Below are 14,847 nucleotides of genomic sequence, written 5' to 3'. Positions count from 1 at the left end.
GACCTAGGCTCATCACTTTGTTTTTTTAATTGAAGTATATTTGATTTACAATGTTGTGTTAATTTCTGCCATACAGCAAAGTGATTCAGTTATATATACATATATATATATTCTCTTTCATATTCTTTTCCATTATGATTTATCACAGGATATTGAATATAGTTCCTGTGCTATACAGTAGGACCTTGCTGTTTATCCATCCTATATATACTAGTTTGATTCTGCTAGTCCCAAACTCCCAATCCATCCTTCTCCTACCCCACCTCTCCCTTGGCAACAACGAGTCTGTCCTCTATGTCTGCCATCACTTTCCTTTTAACCCAAGTTAGCATTTACTGAACATTCTTAATTTATCTATCACATTCTTCAGTAAACACTGGGAACATAGAAATAAATTTCTCTACCTTCAGAAAGCTCATACTCTAAAAAAGCCTACAAAGAGGGTAATGACTTCAGTATGTATAATTTATTAGCGGTAGGTCAAAATCTGATCAGAGTAGAGGACTGAAACATAACTCTTCCTGAAGGAGTTAGAAGAATTTGTTATAGAAAGTGACTTTTTAGTGCTCAGCCTGGAAGGATGAGAATGAATTAGACAGTCAGATGTGAGAGAAGAGATAATTTATTCTAAATAAAGGCAACTCTGGAGCAAAGCAGGTTTGAAATTTGGAATAACATTTAGGGAATAGCAGATAAGTAGAACACTTAAACTCTGAGAGCGAGCAGAGAGACAGGGGTTGGAAAGAGTGTAAAAGATGAGGGAGTGAAGCATTTGGGACAGATTGTTATTTATGCTGAGGAGTAAAATTATATTCTAAAGCAATGGAGTGTCATTGAAGACTTTTTAAGAACGTGAGTGGCAGAATCAAAGCTTTGTTTTAGAAGGATAACCATGAAAGTATAAAGGATTGGTTGGAATTTGGTCAGACTGGAAACAGAGAGTAAAGTCAGGTCATTTCAAACTAGGCTTGATAAAGAAATGCACTAGAATATAGCATAAGAATAAAGGAAATACATTTCTAAAGTAAACTTTGTGAGGATTACAAGAGTGTAGTGACTGAGAGTGAAGAGGAAAGAAGCCTCAAACTAACTTCAGATTTTCTGGCTTAGTTGACATGGTAGTGGGGGATGCCAGTAACCAAGGACAAGTCAAAAGGTTAATCCTTTTGGTTTGGAGTATTTTTGACTTTGAGAAATCAGTAAGAAATCAAAGTCAACTTATTCAATAGATAGTCTATAGACTTTGAGTTCATAAGAAAAATCAGGGTTAGAGATAGGATGGATTAAAAATGGGTACAAATTCTTTGTAGCTCTTTCCATCAAGAGATGGAGTCCATTTTTCCAACCGTTGAATGTGAGCTGGCCTGGTAACTTGCTTTGCCTAGTAGAAAGCAGTGAAATTGACAATGTACAAATTTCAAGCTTTGGCCTCACCTGAGGCCATTTCCACCCTCCACTCATGTCCTGCTTGAACACTGTCATTATGTGAAGAAACCAAGGCTGTCCTGCTGGAGGCACATGGGCCCCCCAACAACCAGCACCAACTACCAGAAATGGGCAGGGGGCCATCTGGACAATGCAGCCCCAGCTGAGGCCCTAGATGTCTGTGGACACATGAGTAACCCCAGGAGAGACCAGGAAAAGAGCTTCAGCTAAGTCCATCCCAAATTGCCGGTATGAACAAATAAAAAGCTTGTGCTTTCAGGACGCTAAATTCTGAAGTAGTTTGTTTCACAGCATCTGATAAACTGAGACTGTTCTCTCTCTCCCTTTGTTCCACTAACTTGCTGATTATTATTTGTGCTACTAATTTGCCACTTATAACTGCCCTATCACTAGAAATCCTTTTACAAAGTTATGATATGTGGATTCCTCAGCTAGATTGTAAATTCCTCTAAGAACTTATTTATTTGTATCCTCAGCAGTGCCAAAAGGGAAACACATGTTTTGTTAATATTAATTGCATTACAACATAATACAGGGAATAAATAAGCACTGAAGTGGGCTATGCAGAATGAATAAAGATTTGGATCTAAATACTACCAAGATGCCAGAAAGCAAAGGCTGTATATATTTGTATGTAGGCTATTTTAAACAGCGCTTAAAATAGACATTGAATGCTATAATATGACTCTGTTTTCATACATGAAAACAACTTGAACATCAGGAACAGTAAATATCTGACAATTAGAACTTTCTTTTTTCTTTTTTTTTTTTTTTTTTTGCGTTACGCGGGCCTCTCACTGTTGTGGCCTCTCCCGCTGCGGAGCACAGGCTCCGGATGCGCAGGCTCAGTGGCCATGGCTCATGGGCCCAGCCACTCAGCAGCATGTTGGATCCTCCCAGACCGGGGCACAAACCCGTGTCCCCTGCATCGGCAGGCAGACTCTCAACCACTGTGCCACCAGGGAAGCCCTAGAACTTTCTTTTAAATTCAAGGACTTTCTACACTCCCTCTTGTTGTTCCCTGGTAAATAATTTTAGTTTTACTCCTTTTCTTCATACTTTGTCTCTTTTACTTAACTTTTTTCTTTGATCTGAGTATATTTTCTTTTGCTGCAATTTTACTTCACCTTTTTTTTTTCAAGTCATCTATGTTTGCTACTAAAAGGCAAATCCTGTGCCTCTTAAATTGACCTAGAGTACTCTCAGAATAAACAGATGATGGAAAGAAAATTCTTCCTTCCAAGGAAGGCAGCATTCCCAACAGATCTGTACTCTTATATGACTTTCTTTCCACATTGCTTTAGACTGTGGTTTCTCCTGGGTTCTGTTACAGTGGAAAGCTTGCCTGCTTATCTTGGCTTCTTGGAAGTGTGTGCTTGTTAGCTCAAGCATTTGAATCCTTTTAGGAACCTGATTCAGATAATCTCTCATGATGACACATACTCTCATGTCCTTTTAATGATTTAAATATCACTTAGCCATAGAAAATAATTGTTTTTCCCTAGAAATACTTAAAATGTCATCATATTATCACCTAAAATATTGTCAAAACACATACACACACACAGAGGAGTTGAGAATGGTTTAAGAATATTAATATCAATAAATGTGACTTCCAAGTGTCTTTTGTGTCTTCCAAGAAAATACTCTGGTTGCATCGAAAATTAGTGTCCCCACTGTCCTGGGAAACATATGTCTTAGGTGTAGCAAGAAGTGATTATTTCTATGTTTTAAAAATGCATTTCAGGATGACTTCACTTTTATAGTTGCTTGACAATAGGTCTTCTCATGTGAAATCTTTTCCTGAAGGTAGAAAATGTTTTCAAGAGTGTATAGAAATTTGATCAGTGACAGTGGAGAAATCCTGAAGCAGAAAACAGCTGGCCCATCCCTTCTCCCTTCAGTTCAGTAAAGAAAGCCAGTGTCAGCACTTACACCTAATTCCCTCTATGTAAGTGGAAAAGTGACTTAATTTATTAATCTATCAGAGCGCATCAAACAGTTACTTCCTTTAAGTGTCAATCAGTTCAAGCTTCTGTTTATTAGCAAAGTAAAATGGCTCAACCAGTCTTTTTACTAAACCGTGAGTGAAATTGGCTAGATATCAGTCATGTCGATGACGCTGTCTAGATGGACTGGTCGTTTGGGGGATCATCGAGATAAAATACTGCTTTCTGAAGGTCGGAGTCTACCCAGGTTAGATGAGCATATGATTGGCTGGGTCAGGGCAGCACCGGAAGGAAAGATGATGAACATGAATGAACCTGTTTGCCTACTTCCTGATTTTGCCTGAATACTTATTTAAACTAAAGCTCCCCCTACTAGCCTCACTCACACCTTGACACTGCTCCTTCCTAAACAATTTAAGACCATGCTCTATATTTCCTCTGTGCATTTTAATTTTAATCATTTAATGTTCCCCTCTGTTCATTCCAATTTCACATGCCTTTCTACCACCTCCCCATTTCTCACCCACTCTTTTTTTTGTTTTTGAAAGAATGATAATTTTTAGAAGGAAATGATAGGAAATACATTGTTTGAAACCTGAGGGGCAATGAGGGGGGGAGGTGCCAAAAAGCCTAGAAAGCAAGATTTCTCTCACCCATAGTCTCCTTTATTGACATGTTCAATTAATCCTGGTTGAACAAGGCATACGTGCTGGGAACATTTCCATTGCTGTCCTGAGCATGTGCTGTAAAGATACAAAAGTTATGAAAGTGGCCTGGTCTTTAGGGAGTATACTTATAAAACTAGTAACCAGAGTTGCACCTTGTTAAGGCATAAAAGATATTTTTGACTAATGTTAACCATATGACTATTTAATTCTTGGCAAAAATAAATCACAACATGTGCATTAGCTACCACTCAACATCTTCCACTTCAGGCAATTAATAAATGAAATGATCACTGAGTCATTGGAGTTTGAGAACATAAGACAATGGAGACAGTAGATTCGACACATTTGTAATTGTAAATTTTTTGCAGGATAATCAATTTCAAGGCAGCTTTGTTTTATATATAGTTACTGTGTTCAAGAACACGTGATTTTCCTGTAGTATATCAGAATGTTTAAAATTAAGAGGTTTGTGAAAGCAGGCCACTGTCACAAACACCAAACTCAAACGTTAAAAGAAATATTCATGATTAGCTTTTAAACACTTATTAAAATTAAATATACTTATAAAAACTATGGGTATGTGATATCTTATGACTTATGATTCTATCTGTATTTAAATATATGCTTTGTTTCACAGATGTTCCTTTGAAGAAAACATACACAGACAGTAGAATTCAGTTTTGTGCCACTTAAATTCATTACCAGGAATTGCAGTTTTCTTTAATTACTGATCCTTCTTCATAACGTTGACCATCTCTGTGGCAACCTGTCAACATACCATGTAAACAAATCAAAATTCTAAATTGAGTAATAAGTAAATTAAAATTGTATTTAGTTTTTTCAAATATGCAAAAAAATTTGGTGCACATCTGAAGGAAATCCACATAGGGTTTGTGTCAAAGTTTGTATATCGAATGCTTATGGGCTTGTTCCATAAGCTTCTATCTTTACATTGTGTATTTGTTCCAACTGAGAGGATTTGTAAAGCATAAAAACTAGATTACTGAGGTATTGATCACTAAACGCACTCAAAAAAATAATGTATTCAAGTAAGTAAGCAGTAAAACAGTGTTTGAATTAATTTATGGCATTTCTTATCTTAAAAATCTAATCAACTCTCATATGTAAATATGATTAATTACATATGCTTAGAGGAAGGAGCTCAAAGTGTTGGACCAAAATATAAAGCTATTTCAGTGAATTCACCTTACAAAGATAAACTCTATTTTTTTTTTTAACTCTATTTTTTCTTCAAAATTTAGATCAGGAGAAAAATTTATATGGTTCCAGTCCTTTGTGTTCCAAGTCCAAATGTTTCTCAACCATTAACCAAAACTCGTTGCTATTTTACCAGACTCTATAAACTACTCCAAAGAGATGAATGGTGAATTATCATTATATGAAAACCAATCAGTAAAATATGGTGAAAATAATACCCTGGCTACAAATTAAATCCCTTTTGAAAATATAACTTACACAAATTTAAATTCATGCTGAACTAGCAAAGGTAGCAAAATTCACTCCTTTGTCATGTGAAAACTTTTTTGACGGAGACATGTCACTGATAGATCACAACAATGGCCCCTAGTTAAATAAAATGAATTCTAACTTTTTATTCATACAATCATAGGAGGAAATCTACATGTTTAGAAAGCATTCCAAGGGACCTGGCTTAACCACCAGCCACAATGTCACAAAAGCCACTTACAAATTAGCTATCCTCCGATTTTTCCAAAAATTGTTTCACAGGAAATATTTTACAAGTGCCCCTCTTCAGCATGCACTGTGTTCTCACAGTTCAATCTTTTGCTTAATGAATCTAAAAATTTCCTTGTATTTGCACCTATCCACCTCTTTTCCATGGATTTTTGACATTCCACTCTCACGAGAAGAGAGAAGGAAACCACCTCTCTCCTGAACCACAGGGGAGGGGAAAGATTTAACTTTAAATCAAGTTCAGAGTTTTAATTACTACCCAGGATTAAACACTTTTTGTAAATGACTTTCTATGTTTGTAACTTACAAAGACCCCGGAATTTTTACTACCTAAGAAAGCAACAGAAAATTCATGCAACAATTCAAATTTTATTCAAAGTCAAGAGAAGTACTTCCTTGACTAGTTCTAAAGGAGATAAGGGGCAAAATCAAAGCTGATTTTTAAAAATTTATACTGAAGTATAGTTGATTTACAATGTTGGGTTAATTTCTGCTGTACAGCAAAGTGATTCAGTTATACATATATATGTTCTCAAACCTGGTTTTTAATCAAAACCGATGAATGTTGCTTGTCCAGCATACCAGTTACATAGATAAAGGGATGAGAAATCACAAAGGTCCTAAGGAAAAAAAGGCTGTCCCTTCTCTAACCTGTACCCCAGCTATTAATTTTGAAGTAAAGAGAATGTTATCACCGTGCCCACCCAAGATCATTAGTACTATGTCTAGTGTTAGCAAAAGTTCCATTTCTTGGTCTTCCCTCCTTAATATCAAGTCAGAGTTGACTATAAGAAACAACGTTTGCTGTAATCTCACTTGAGAGTTGGCCTCTTGAACAAACACCATAATCTGTTCACTTGAGTCTGGCCAAGGTGCTAACAAAGTGAAGCATCAACTTCTACACAATGCAGAAACGCAGTCCACTCCCTTCCTCCACTCTTCCCCACTCCAGTGTATCCCTCAACCCCTGAACAGCATTTAGTGAGATCTTTTAAAATCTACATTGTGTCACCCTTTGCTTAAAATCCTCAAGTTATTCCCCATCAAATTTAAAATAAAACCAAACTTCTTACAATGACCTATAAGACCTTATCCAAAATCTCTCTTCCATAATCTTTGTCCTCGTCACTCCTGTTGTGCTGGCTAAAGGGTTTCCATGATACTGATGAGGATGGAGAGAAGTGGATGAACATAATTTGGAGGCAAAGCAAATGGGACTAGCTCTTGGATTGAGTTTGGAGAATGAGGAAAAAGAGGAATTAAGGGTGTCTCACTAGGATTTTGGCCTGAACCATAGAGAGGCTGTGAAGCTAATATTGAAATAAGGAACAGGCTTATGGCAAGAAATCAAGAGTTCTGTTTTGCATATTTTAGATTTAGATTAAGTCTATGTTAGCCATCCTAGTGGAGAATATCAAGTAGAGTAGTAATGGAAATTCGGAGTTAAGTCATGATTGGAGCATGAATTTGAGAGCCAGCAACATACATATCTTTAAAGCCTCGAGACTACATAAGAGGCTGCTTGAGAGAGGGTTTGTAGGTAAGAGAAAGACGTCCAGGACTGAGCTCAAACTCTGTAGCTAACAGACATTCAGAAGAGGAAACAGGGAAGGAGTGACCTATGAGAAAGAAGGGAATTCAGGTGAGGGTAGAGTCTTGAAAAGTAAGAGAAGAAAGTATTCCAAACAAGCAAAAGTTTTCACCTACACAGAGTACCACTGAGGGATCAAGAAAAGAACAGACATCTTAATATTGCATTTGGAAACATGGAAGTTTTCAATAACCCTGCCAAGACAGAGCTCGGTAAAGTAGCAGGAAACAAGGTCTTGTAAGAATGAGCTGATGAGAGACTTGGAGTCAGGAAGTGAAATGTTTCCTTCAGATATTTTTGCCATTAAAGGAAAGAAGGAAATGGGATAATAGTTGGTTAGGGACATGGAGTTGAGGGAGGGCTTTTTCAAAGTTGGGAGTTACAACTACCTACTAACCTCCTGCAAGAGAATATCTTGTAAATGATGTTTGCTCACTTTCTTAATTATTTCCTCGGGGAAAGTCCCTAGAAGTGGAAATTCTGGGTCCAAATTGATGTTTGGACATCTTTAAGGCATTTAATTCATATCGTCATTTTTTTTTTTCTTTTCAGAATGATTTTACCAATTTATATTCACCAGCAGTTGAATGAATGAGTTATTCTGTGTCACCCTAATGCATAGACTGTAACTTTGGTTCCCATGTTAGGTACCACCTCATCATGGAAACAGAGTCAGGGTTAGAAATTAACCTTTGATGCTGTCTAGCACCATCTCCCAAGCAATGCCTGAATCCTCTTTTGGATTCTACTAGTTTTGAATGAAAAATATTTCTTTTAAAATGCTAATTTGAGAACATGATTGACGTTTAAAGGTAGCAGAAAAATTGGGGGAGTTAAAAAAAAACATTTTTGTAAATCAATAGTTTTGTAAAATGATTGATCCAGGAGAGAAAGGGAGAAACGATGCTTTAGGAGAGAAAGAGGGAGAGGAGAGAGGAGAGAAGAGCAGAGAGAGGGAGGGAGGGAGGGACAATTGTAAGGGTGGAGATTTTGAAAAGATAAGAGACAGTGGGAATAAAGACACAGACCTACTAGAGAATGGACTTGAGGATATGAGGAGGGGGAAGGGTAAGCTGTGACAAAGTGAGAGAGTGACATGGACATATATACACTACCAAACATAAAATAGATAGCTAGTGGGAAGCAGCCGCATAGCACAGGGAGATCAGCTCAATGCTTTGTGACCACCTGGAGGGGTGGGATAGGGAGGGTGGGAAGGAGGGAGATGCAAGAGGGAAGAGATATGAGAACATATGTATATGTATAACTGATTCACTTTGTTATAAAGCAGAAACTAATACACCATTGTAAAGCAATTATACTCCAATAAAGATGTTAAAAAAAAAAAGAAAGAGTGAGGAAGGAGACATGAGCCAAGAAATTCAGACAGCCTCTAGAAACTGGAAAAGGCAAGGAGAGGGATTCTCCCCTAGACCCTCCAGAAGGAATGCAGCCCTGCTGACAGCTTGACTTTCTTCCAGTGAGACCCATTTCAAACTCTGGCTTCCAGAACTGTAAAATAATTATTTTGTGTTGTGATAATTTGTCATAGAAATAAGAAACTAATACAGTGCCCATACATCATTTGAATAAACGATATGTTCACACACACACACACACACACACACACACACACAAAGAGACAGTGGGATTTAGAGCTCAAGAGGAGGAATCTACTCCATGGAAACAGTAACCAATATGGGGGTACTTTGAAAATTATGATGATGGAGAGATGAGAAAATTCCTGGTGGCTTTATTTCCTCAAGGAAAAATGTATAAAGCACTTCAGAGTGAGTTAATCAAACTGATTACACCTTGACATGATAGATAGATGATAGATAGATAGATAGATAGATAGATAGATAGATAGATGATAGTAATGGTTATTGAAATTAAAGGAGTTTTGAAACTTTAACAGCCATTAATACAAAAATGAGGCAAATCAGATATTTGGAAAGTGAAATCCATCTCTTGATTTGAGAGAAGGTGACAATATGATGTAACTTATTTTAAAATAACTTCATCATAAAGTGTTCTAATAAATGTGCTGGTCTCAATGTCACTTCAGGGAAGGCAGTTGCCTGCTCTAATCAGGAGTCCGCATTGCAGGGGCAGTCAGTAGCACTGATCCTGAAAGGTCAGACTCCAGGTAAGCTGCTACAAGGGGTTCCATTATCCATCTTTTAATGAACACTAGAGTAGCAGTATAATGAGTATCAGAAATGGGTTTTCACTGGCAAAATTAGTGGCTTGTTAATCAGCATAATGGATATAAGTAATCAGCTCTTATTGGTTAAATTAACAGCAATAAATTGATGTAGATTAGCTAAAACACTTAAAAATCACATCCCACTCTCATACTCCACAGTTTTTATGTATCTCTTAAGGTCAAAAGCCTTCACTCTTAGACCTGGTGCCCTAGGATTGATCTTTACAAGGTCCTGTGTCCAGCCACTGGGTAGGAGGATTTATCATAACCTGACACCCTCTGTAATATTATCACATGGGAAAATTCCAGTAAATTTTTCAAGCAAGGTAGATGTGGGAACATCTAACAGGATGGGGACCTGAGACTTCATGGAGCTTACAGAGGTTTATGGATTAGTGTACATCTCCTTACCAGTATATAGTTTTGTAACAGTATGCACGGCCGAATTTGGACTGTGATTTGTCTTCATTGTAATGTGGTTAAGAAGGTCATGAAGAGATAAATAATCCTCATTCAATTCAAATGTGTCAGTGGTTTACATCCATTTTTTACCAATGTGAACAGAAGAGTTGTGTGTAATCAAATTAGTTTAGGTCTGTTCACAGCACATGGTCCACTAGACTCTTTCCTTAAGATCTGCTACACTGAGAGATTTTGTCTGGAAAAACCACTCTGGTACTGTTTCAAATTCTATCACTTTTTTTCTGTATCTGACATTTGAAATCCTCCAATGACTGGAAGTAACCAGCAGAGATGGGACAAAACCCAGAAGGAAGATGTTTACTCATATGTCCAAACCAATTTACACAAAAGGTACATATCTATTTATTTATTTTTTGACACATTTATATTTTTAAACCTTAAGATAATATACATAGTTTTAAGTCCCAGGTTGAAAAAGAAATGCAGTATAAGAGACTAGACAATAACATGTAACTAGATACTTGAAAAATATTTAATAAATTAGTGAATGAACTAGACAATACCATGTAAGTAGATAACTGAAAAATATTTAATAAATCAGTGAATAACTGAAAAATATTTAACAAATCAGTGATGCTTTACTAGCATCTCAGAGGAAAGTCTCTTTATATGGCAAAAAAATAGTATAAATAGTATATCATTTTCTATTTATTTTGGTTAATTTTGTACAATTTTTAAATATTGTGTAGTGCTATTTTCTTTTAACCAGCTACTTTCATAAGGAAGATAAAACAAAAGAAAAAAATCACCTTCATGAGTGCAAATATAGTTTACTGTGAACATTTGCTACTAAATAAACTGATGAATTGCTTCCCTCCATCATGAATGGAATAAAAACTATGCTGGGAACATAAGTTCTACCTAAAACATGACCCTAAATTAAAGTCTTAGCAAAATCCTAGCTTTCAAGCAAAAATGGACATTGAAGAAGCAGCAATTTCTTTTCCAAATGGGTTACATGATTCAAATAAGAAAAGCTCAAATACGTTTTATCACATCAAAAGCACCACAGCTGATCCATAATACTTATCCTCAACTTCCAGGAAGCTGACCCTATTCGTACTTTACATCTCTCAATGAGTTCTCATAACAGGATAAAATCCTAAACTCTTGATGTGGCCTATAAATCCTGGAAAAATCTGACTTCTACTCACCTCTCAAACCTCATCTTATGTCACCCCCAACCCTCCACTGATCATGACTCTCTGGAAGTGGTGGCCTCCATCCAATTCCTAGGCAGCACCAAGCTCCTGGCTCCCAGATCCCTTTCTGTTGGCCCTTCCTCAGGTCACCTCACCCCTCACTCCTCAAGTCTCCCACCCAAGCTAATGTTATGCATTATTTTACATGTTAATGTTATATTCTGATATAATTTCTCACCGCACCCTAAGCGTTTCCTTCAAAGAATTTAACACAATTTGCAATTGTACAGTGAATTTGTTAAATATCTTATAACCCCCACATATAACTTGACTGTCACTTCCATGAGGATAATGTCTTGTCTTTTTTCTTCCCCATGGTTGCCCCCAGCAAAAGCACAATGACTGGCCTGGTGGAGGTAGTCAATGAATATTTTTTTGATGAATGGCTAGGTCTGCCATTTCTAAGAGACTATCTGCCACTTTTTAGGGTGAAATAAATGTTTGCTGAACTGTTTACTGGTAAAGACAAAGGCCTGGCATTATTTTTTTTATTCAAATTAGTTGATTTACAATGTTGTGTTAATTTCTGCTGTACAGCAAAGTGATTCAGTTATACATATATATATGTATTCCTTTTCATATTCTTTTCCATATGGTTTATCACAGAACATTGAATATAATTCCTGTACTATACAGTAGGACCTTGTTTATCCATCCTATACCTAAAAGCTTATAATACATGTGTGTTTTAAGGAGTACTTCCTCAATTTTACAAACAAGATGACATTACTGAGAATGAAGGCAACAGTCAGCATCTGGATCTTGCTAGAAGGATACAAAATCCTAGCTTATCCTACATTTTCTTCTAATTGTAATCTCCACTCACCATCACCCACTTAAAGTCATGTGACATAGCTCCGAGGAAACCTGCACTTCTGCCTGTATAAGTGGAGCAATAGAATTTTATTTTGTGTTTTTGGCAAATTTTGGATATATCGATTGCTCAGATTCTATAGCCATTTTACTATAATTAGACCAATACAGGAAATACCACCATTCTCCTTATGAATTATTTGTATTTATTTGCTCAGTCTTAGACTTTTAAAACTACCTTATATGGAGCACTCTTTTGTTTTTAATAGTTTAAAACCCCAGATTGGCAAAATGAAACAAAACAAAAACACACATCGTGACTCTATTTGGTATTACTTAGGCAGAGAGGGTGGCCAACTTTATTTTGCCTTTGCACTGGTTTAAATGACATTGCTATAACATAGGTTCTAATGCTACGAGGTCCAACAGTCTCATGAAATAGTAAGTAAACTGTTACATAAATCTGCAGAGGATCAGGCTTGTGAACTTGATGAGATTCTCTAAGAGGTTACACTCAAAAAAGTGTGAGCGATATTTTTCTTGTCAATACATATTACAAAAAAAAGAAATAAAGAATTTTAAGTAACTTTTATATAAGTTGAGTGAGTATTCAGGACAGAATCTAGACCAGCCTTCGTGGCTGTCACAGCAGAACTTTCCTGAAGGCTCTAGTCTGATGCGTGTAACCGGCATCTAAACCAAAGCACGTTAACAATCCTAAGAAATTTATTCTGGTGACCGAAATATTCATTTTTCATTTCAACTTAAAAAAAAGAAGGGAGGAAGGAAGGGAGGGAGGGAGGAAGGAAGGGAGGGAGGGAGGAAGGGAGGGAGGGAGGGAGGGAGGAAAGAGAAAGAGAAAGAAAAAGAAAGTTGGACAGATCTTGTTATGAACTAGAATGATGCTTGAACACATTCCCAAAACCTACCTTCTGGATACCAAGGCTTTGTGTGAGGAGGCCATCCCTTCTTTTCACGGCAAAATGACTTGTAATCAGGACAGCAATCAGAATTCTCCCTTTCACAGAATTTATCACAGTAACACAGTACATTTCTCTCATAGAACTGAGTCACACAGGCATCATCTCTGTCTTCACAACAACCAAAACTTCTACAGTATTGCCCTTTGAAAATGGCTCTTTTGAATCGAGTACCTTCCAAAATGGTGTGATTCCTAGTGAAATTAGCTCCTCGGTCCACTTCTCTTTGAGATAAATACTGTCTCTCCATCCAAATTTCTGTGGTGAGATAAGAAAGGATTAAAATCTTATATCCAGTCCACATTCTCCAGAGGTCAGGTGTGGCTCCCACTTGCTATTATATTCAATACCCTTGGCCTTGGGGCTTCTCCTTAGAGCCTGAATTCTAATCATCAAGACAACTCGCCTGAATCCTGAAACTGATCCTTTACTTGGACTGAGTGTATTTCTTGTAGTTAAACATTAATCAAGAATTTCAATGTTTGCTCAAGATAAGGTAAGTGTTAGAAATAGACCATTGTCATTCCTCCAACGTTTAGATTTTATATTTAATATAATGAGAAAAAATGTCCATCGCCATGAAAATAAATACCTAAAAATCTTAGGTATAGATGATATATTGAATATTGCTTGCTTCCAAAATAATCTAGATTCTTAAATCAAAAACCTCTCTGGAATACACATGGCCCAAATTATGGCTGTAATAACTACTGGCAAAGTGTAGGAAATTCAAAAGTCAAAAACAATTTTTCATCACCTACTTGCACTGCAACTAAAATCCAATCTCTCCTGGGGTTGTCTGCTAGGATCTGTCATAACAATAACACATGCCCAGTCACACACTGGCTTGATTTTTCCATGTGTACCCCACTCACCTACCAGAAGCATTTTGATTTCAAGGCTTAGTGGAGCCTAATTCAGCTAGAAATTCCCTGATGGTGACCTTAGTTTTCTCTACCTGAATCTCTACTTGACATCAATGCAGGAATCTGCAGTATCTGAAAAGCAGCTTATAGTCAAGAAAAATCAATCCTGTGTGCTAAAGAGCTTGGGCGGGGGGTGCGGGTAGGGGGCAGTTGTGAAGGAAACTCAAATGTCAAGATGTCTTTCGTGTTTCTATAAAGCTGTGCAGTTTGCTATACCGTATTTATTCATTAACTATAATAACTCCCTTTGGGTTGTGGATAAATAACCAGCAGACGATGATTCAGCAAGAGTGGCCAGGTTGCCTAGAGGAAAGGACTGCTCTTGATGATCAGAAAACCTGGACTCTCGTCCCTGAGCTTACTGCTGAATTGGCTTTATGATCTTGGGCTCACAATTTTCTTCTCTGGTCCTCAGTTATTTTCCTATAAAATGAGTGCCTTCCTCTCCAAGGTTAATCCATACTGCCAACCATTCGAACTTGTTCCCCGACTTTGCTCTGTAAATTATCTGACTCACACTTCTATTTTCATTGTTTCCCTTTCTTCTGGCACCTTCCTCTCAGGCTATAAACCAGTGCAAATCTCTTTATCTTTTGTCATTTTACTTTTACATCATCATGGTGTCAATTTCCATAATCTCACTGTCTCTCCAATCCCAAAACTGCTGGCTCCACTTCCTTGCCACCAGCTGAGTCACTAAACTACTGCAAAATACTGTCTCCAGTCCCACCGACCATCGCTAACGTCGATTCCCATTGACCTGTGTCCATCTTGATCACACCTGAACCCTTTGCAGCATTTAACCCTGTGTAGTGAACTAGTCAAGAACAGGAGTCAAAGAGTTAGACTAATGAAGTTCAAATC

The 14,847-nt window shown here is 37.2% G+C and overlaps 1 protein-coding gene across 1 annotated transcript in view; it reads right to left on the bottom strand.

Annotated features, from left to right (window-relative positions):
• TINAG (tubulointerstitial nephritis antigen) overlaps window positions 1-13,361 on the bottom strand; it is a 93,863-nt gene extending 80,502 nt beyond the window's left edge. The window contains exons 1-3 of the mRNA XM_060021349.1: window positions 13,007-13,361; window positions 4,766-4,829; window positions 4,049-4,138 (exon numbers count right to left, since the gene is read on the bottom strand). Of these exons, the coding sequence (XP_059877332.1) occupies window positions 4,049-4,138; window positions 4,766-4,829; window positions 13,007-13,361 (509 nt within the window). The remainder of the gene's footprint in view (window positions 1-4,048; window positions 4,139-4,765; window positions 4,830-13,006) is intronic.
• Between the last annotated feature and the right edge of the window lie 1,486 nt (window positions 13,362-14,847).

Source organism: Delphinus delphis, chromosome 10 (assembly GCF_949987515.2).
Source record: "Delphinus delphis chromosome 10, mDelDel1.2, whole genome shotgun sequence".
Taxonomy (NCBI): domain Eukaryota; kingdom Metazoa; phylum Chordata; class Mammalia; order Artiodactyla; family Delphinidae; genus Delphinus; species Delphinus delphis.
Note: the sequence above shows the minus strand (reverse complement) of the source record. Positions and strands in the feature narration are given on the sequence as shown.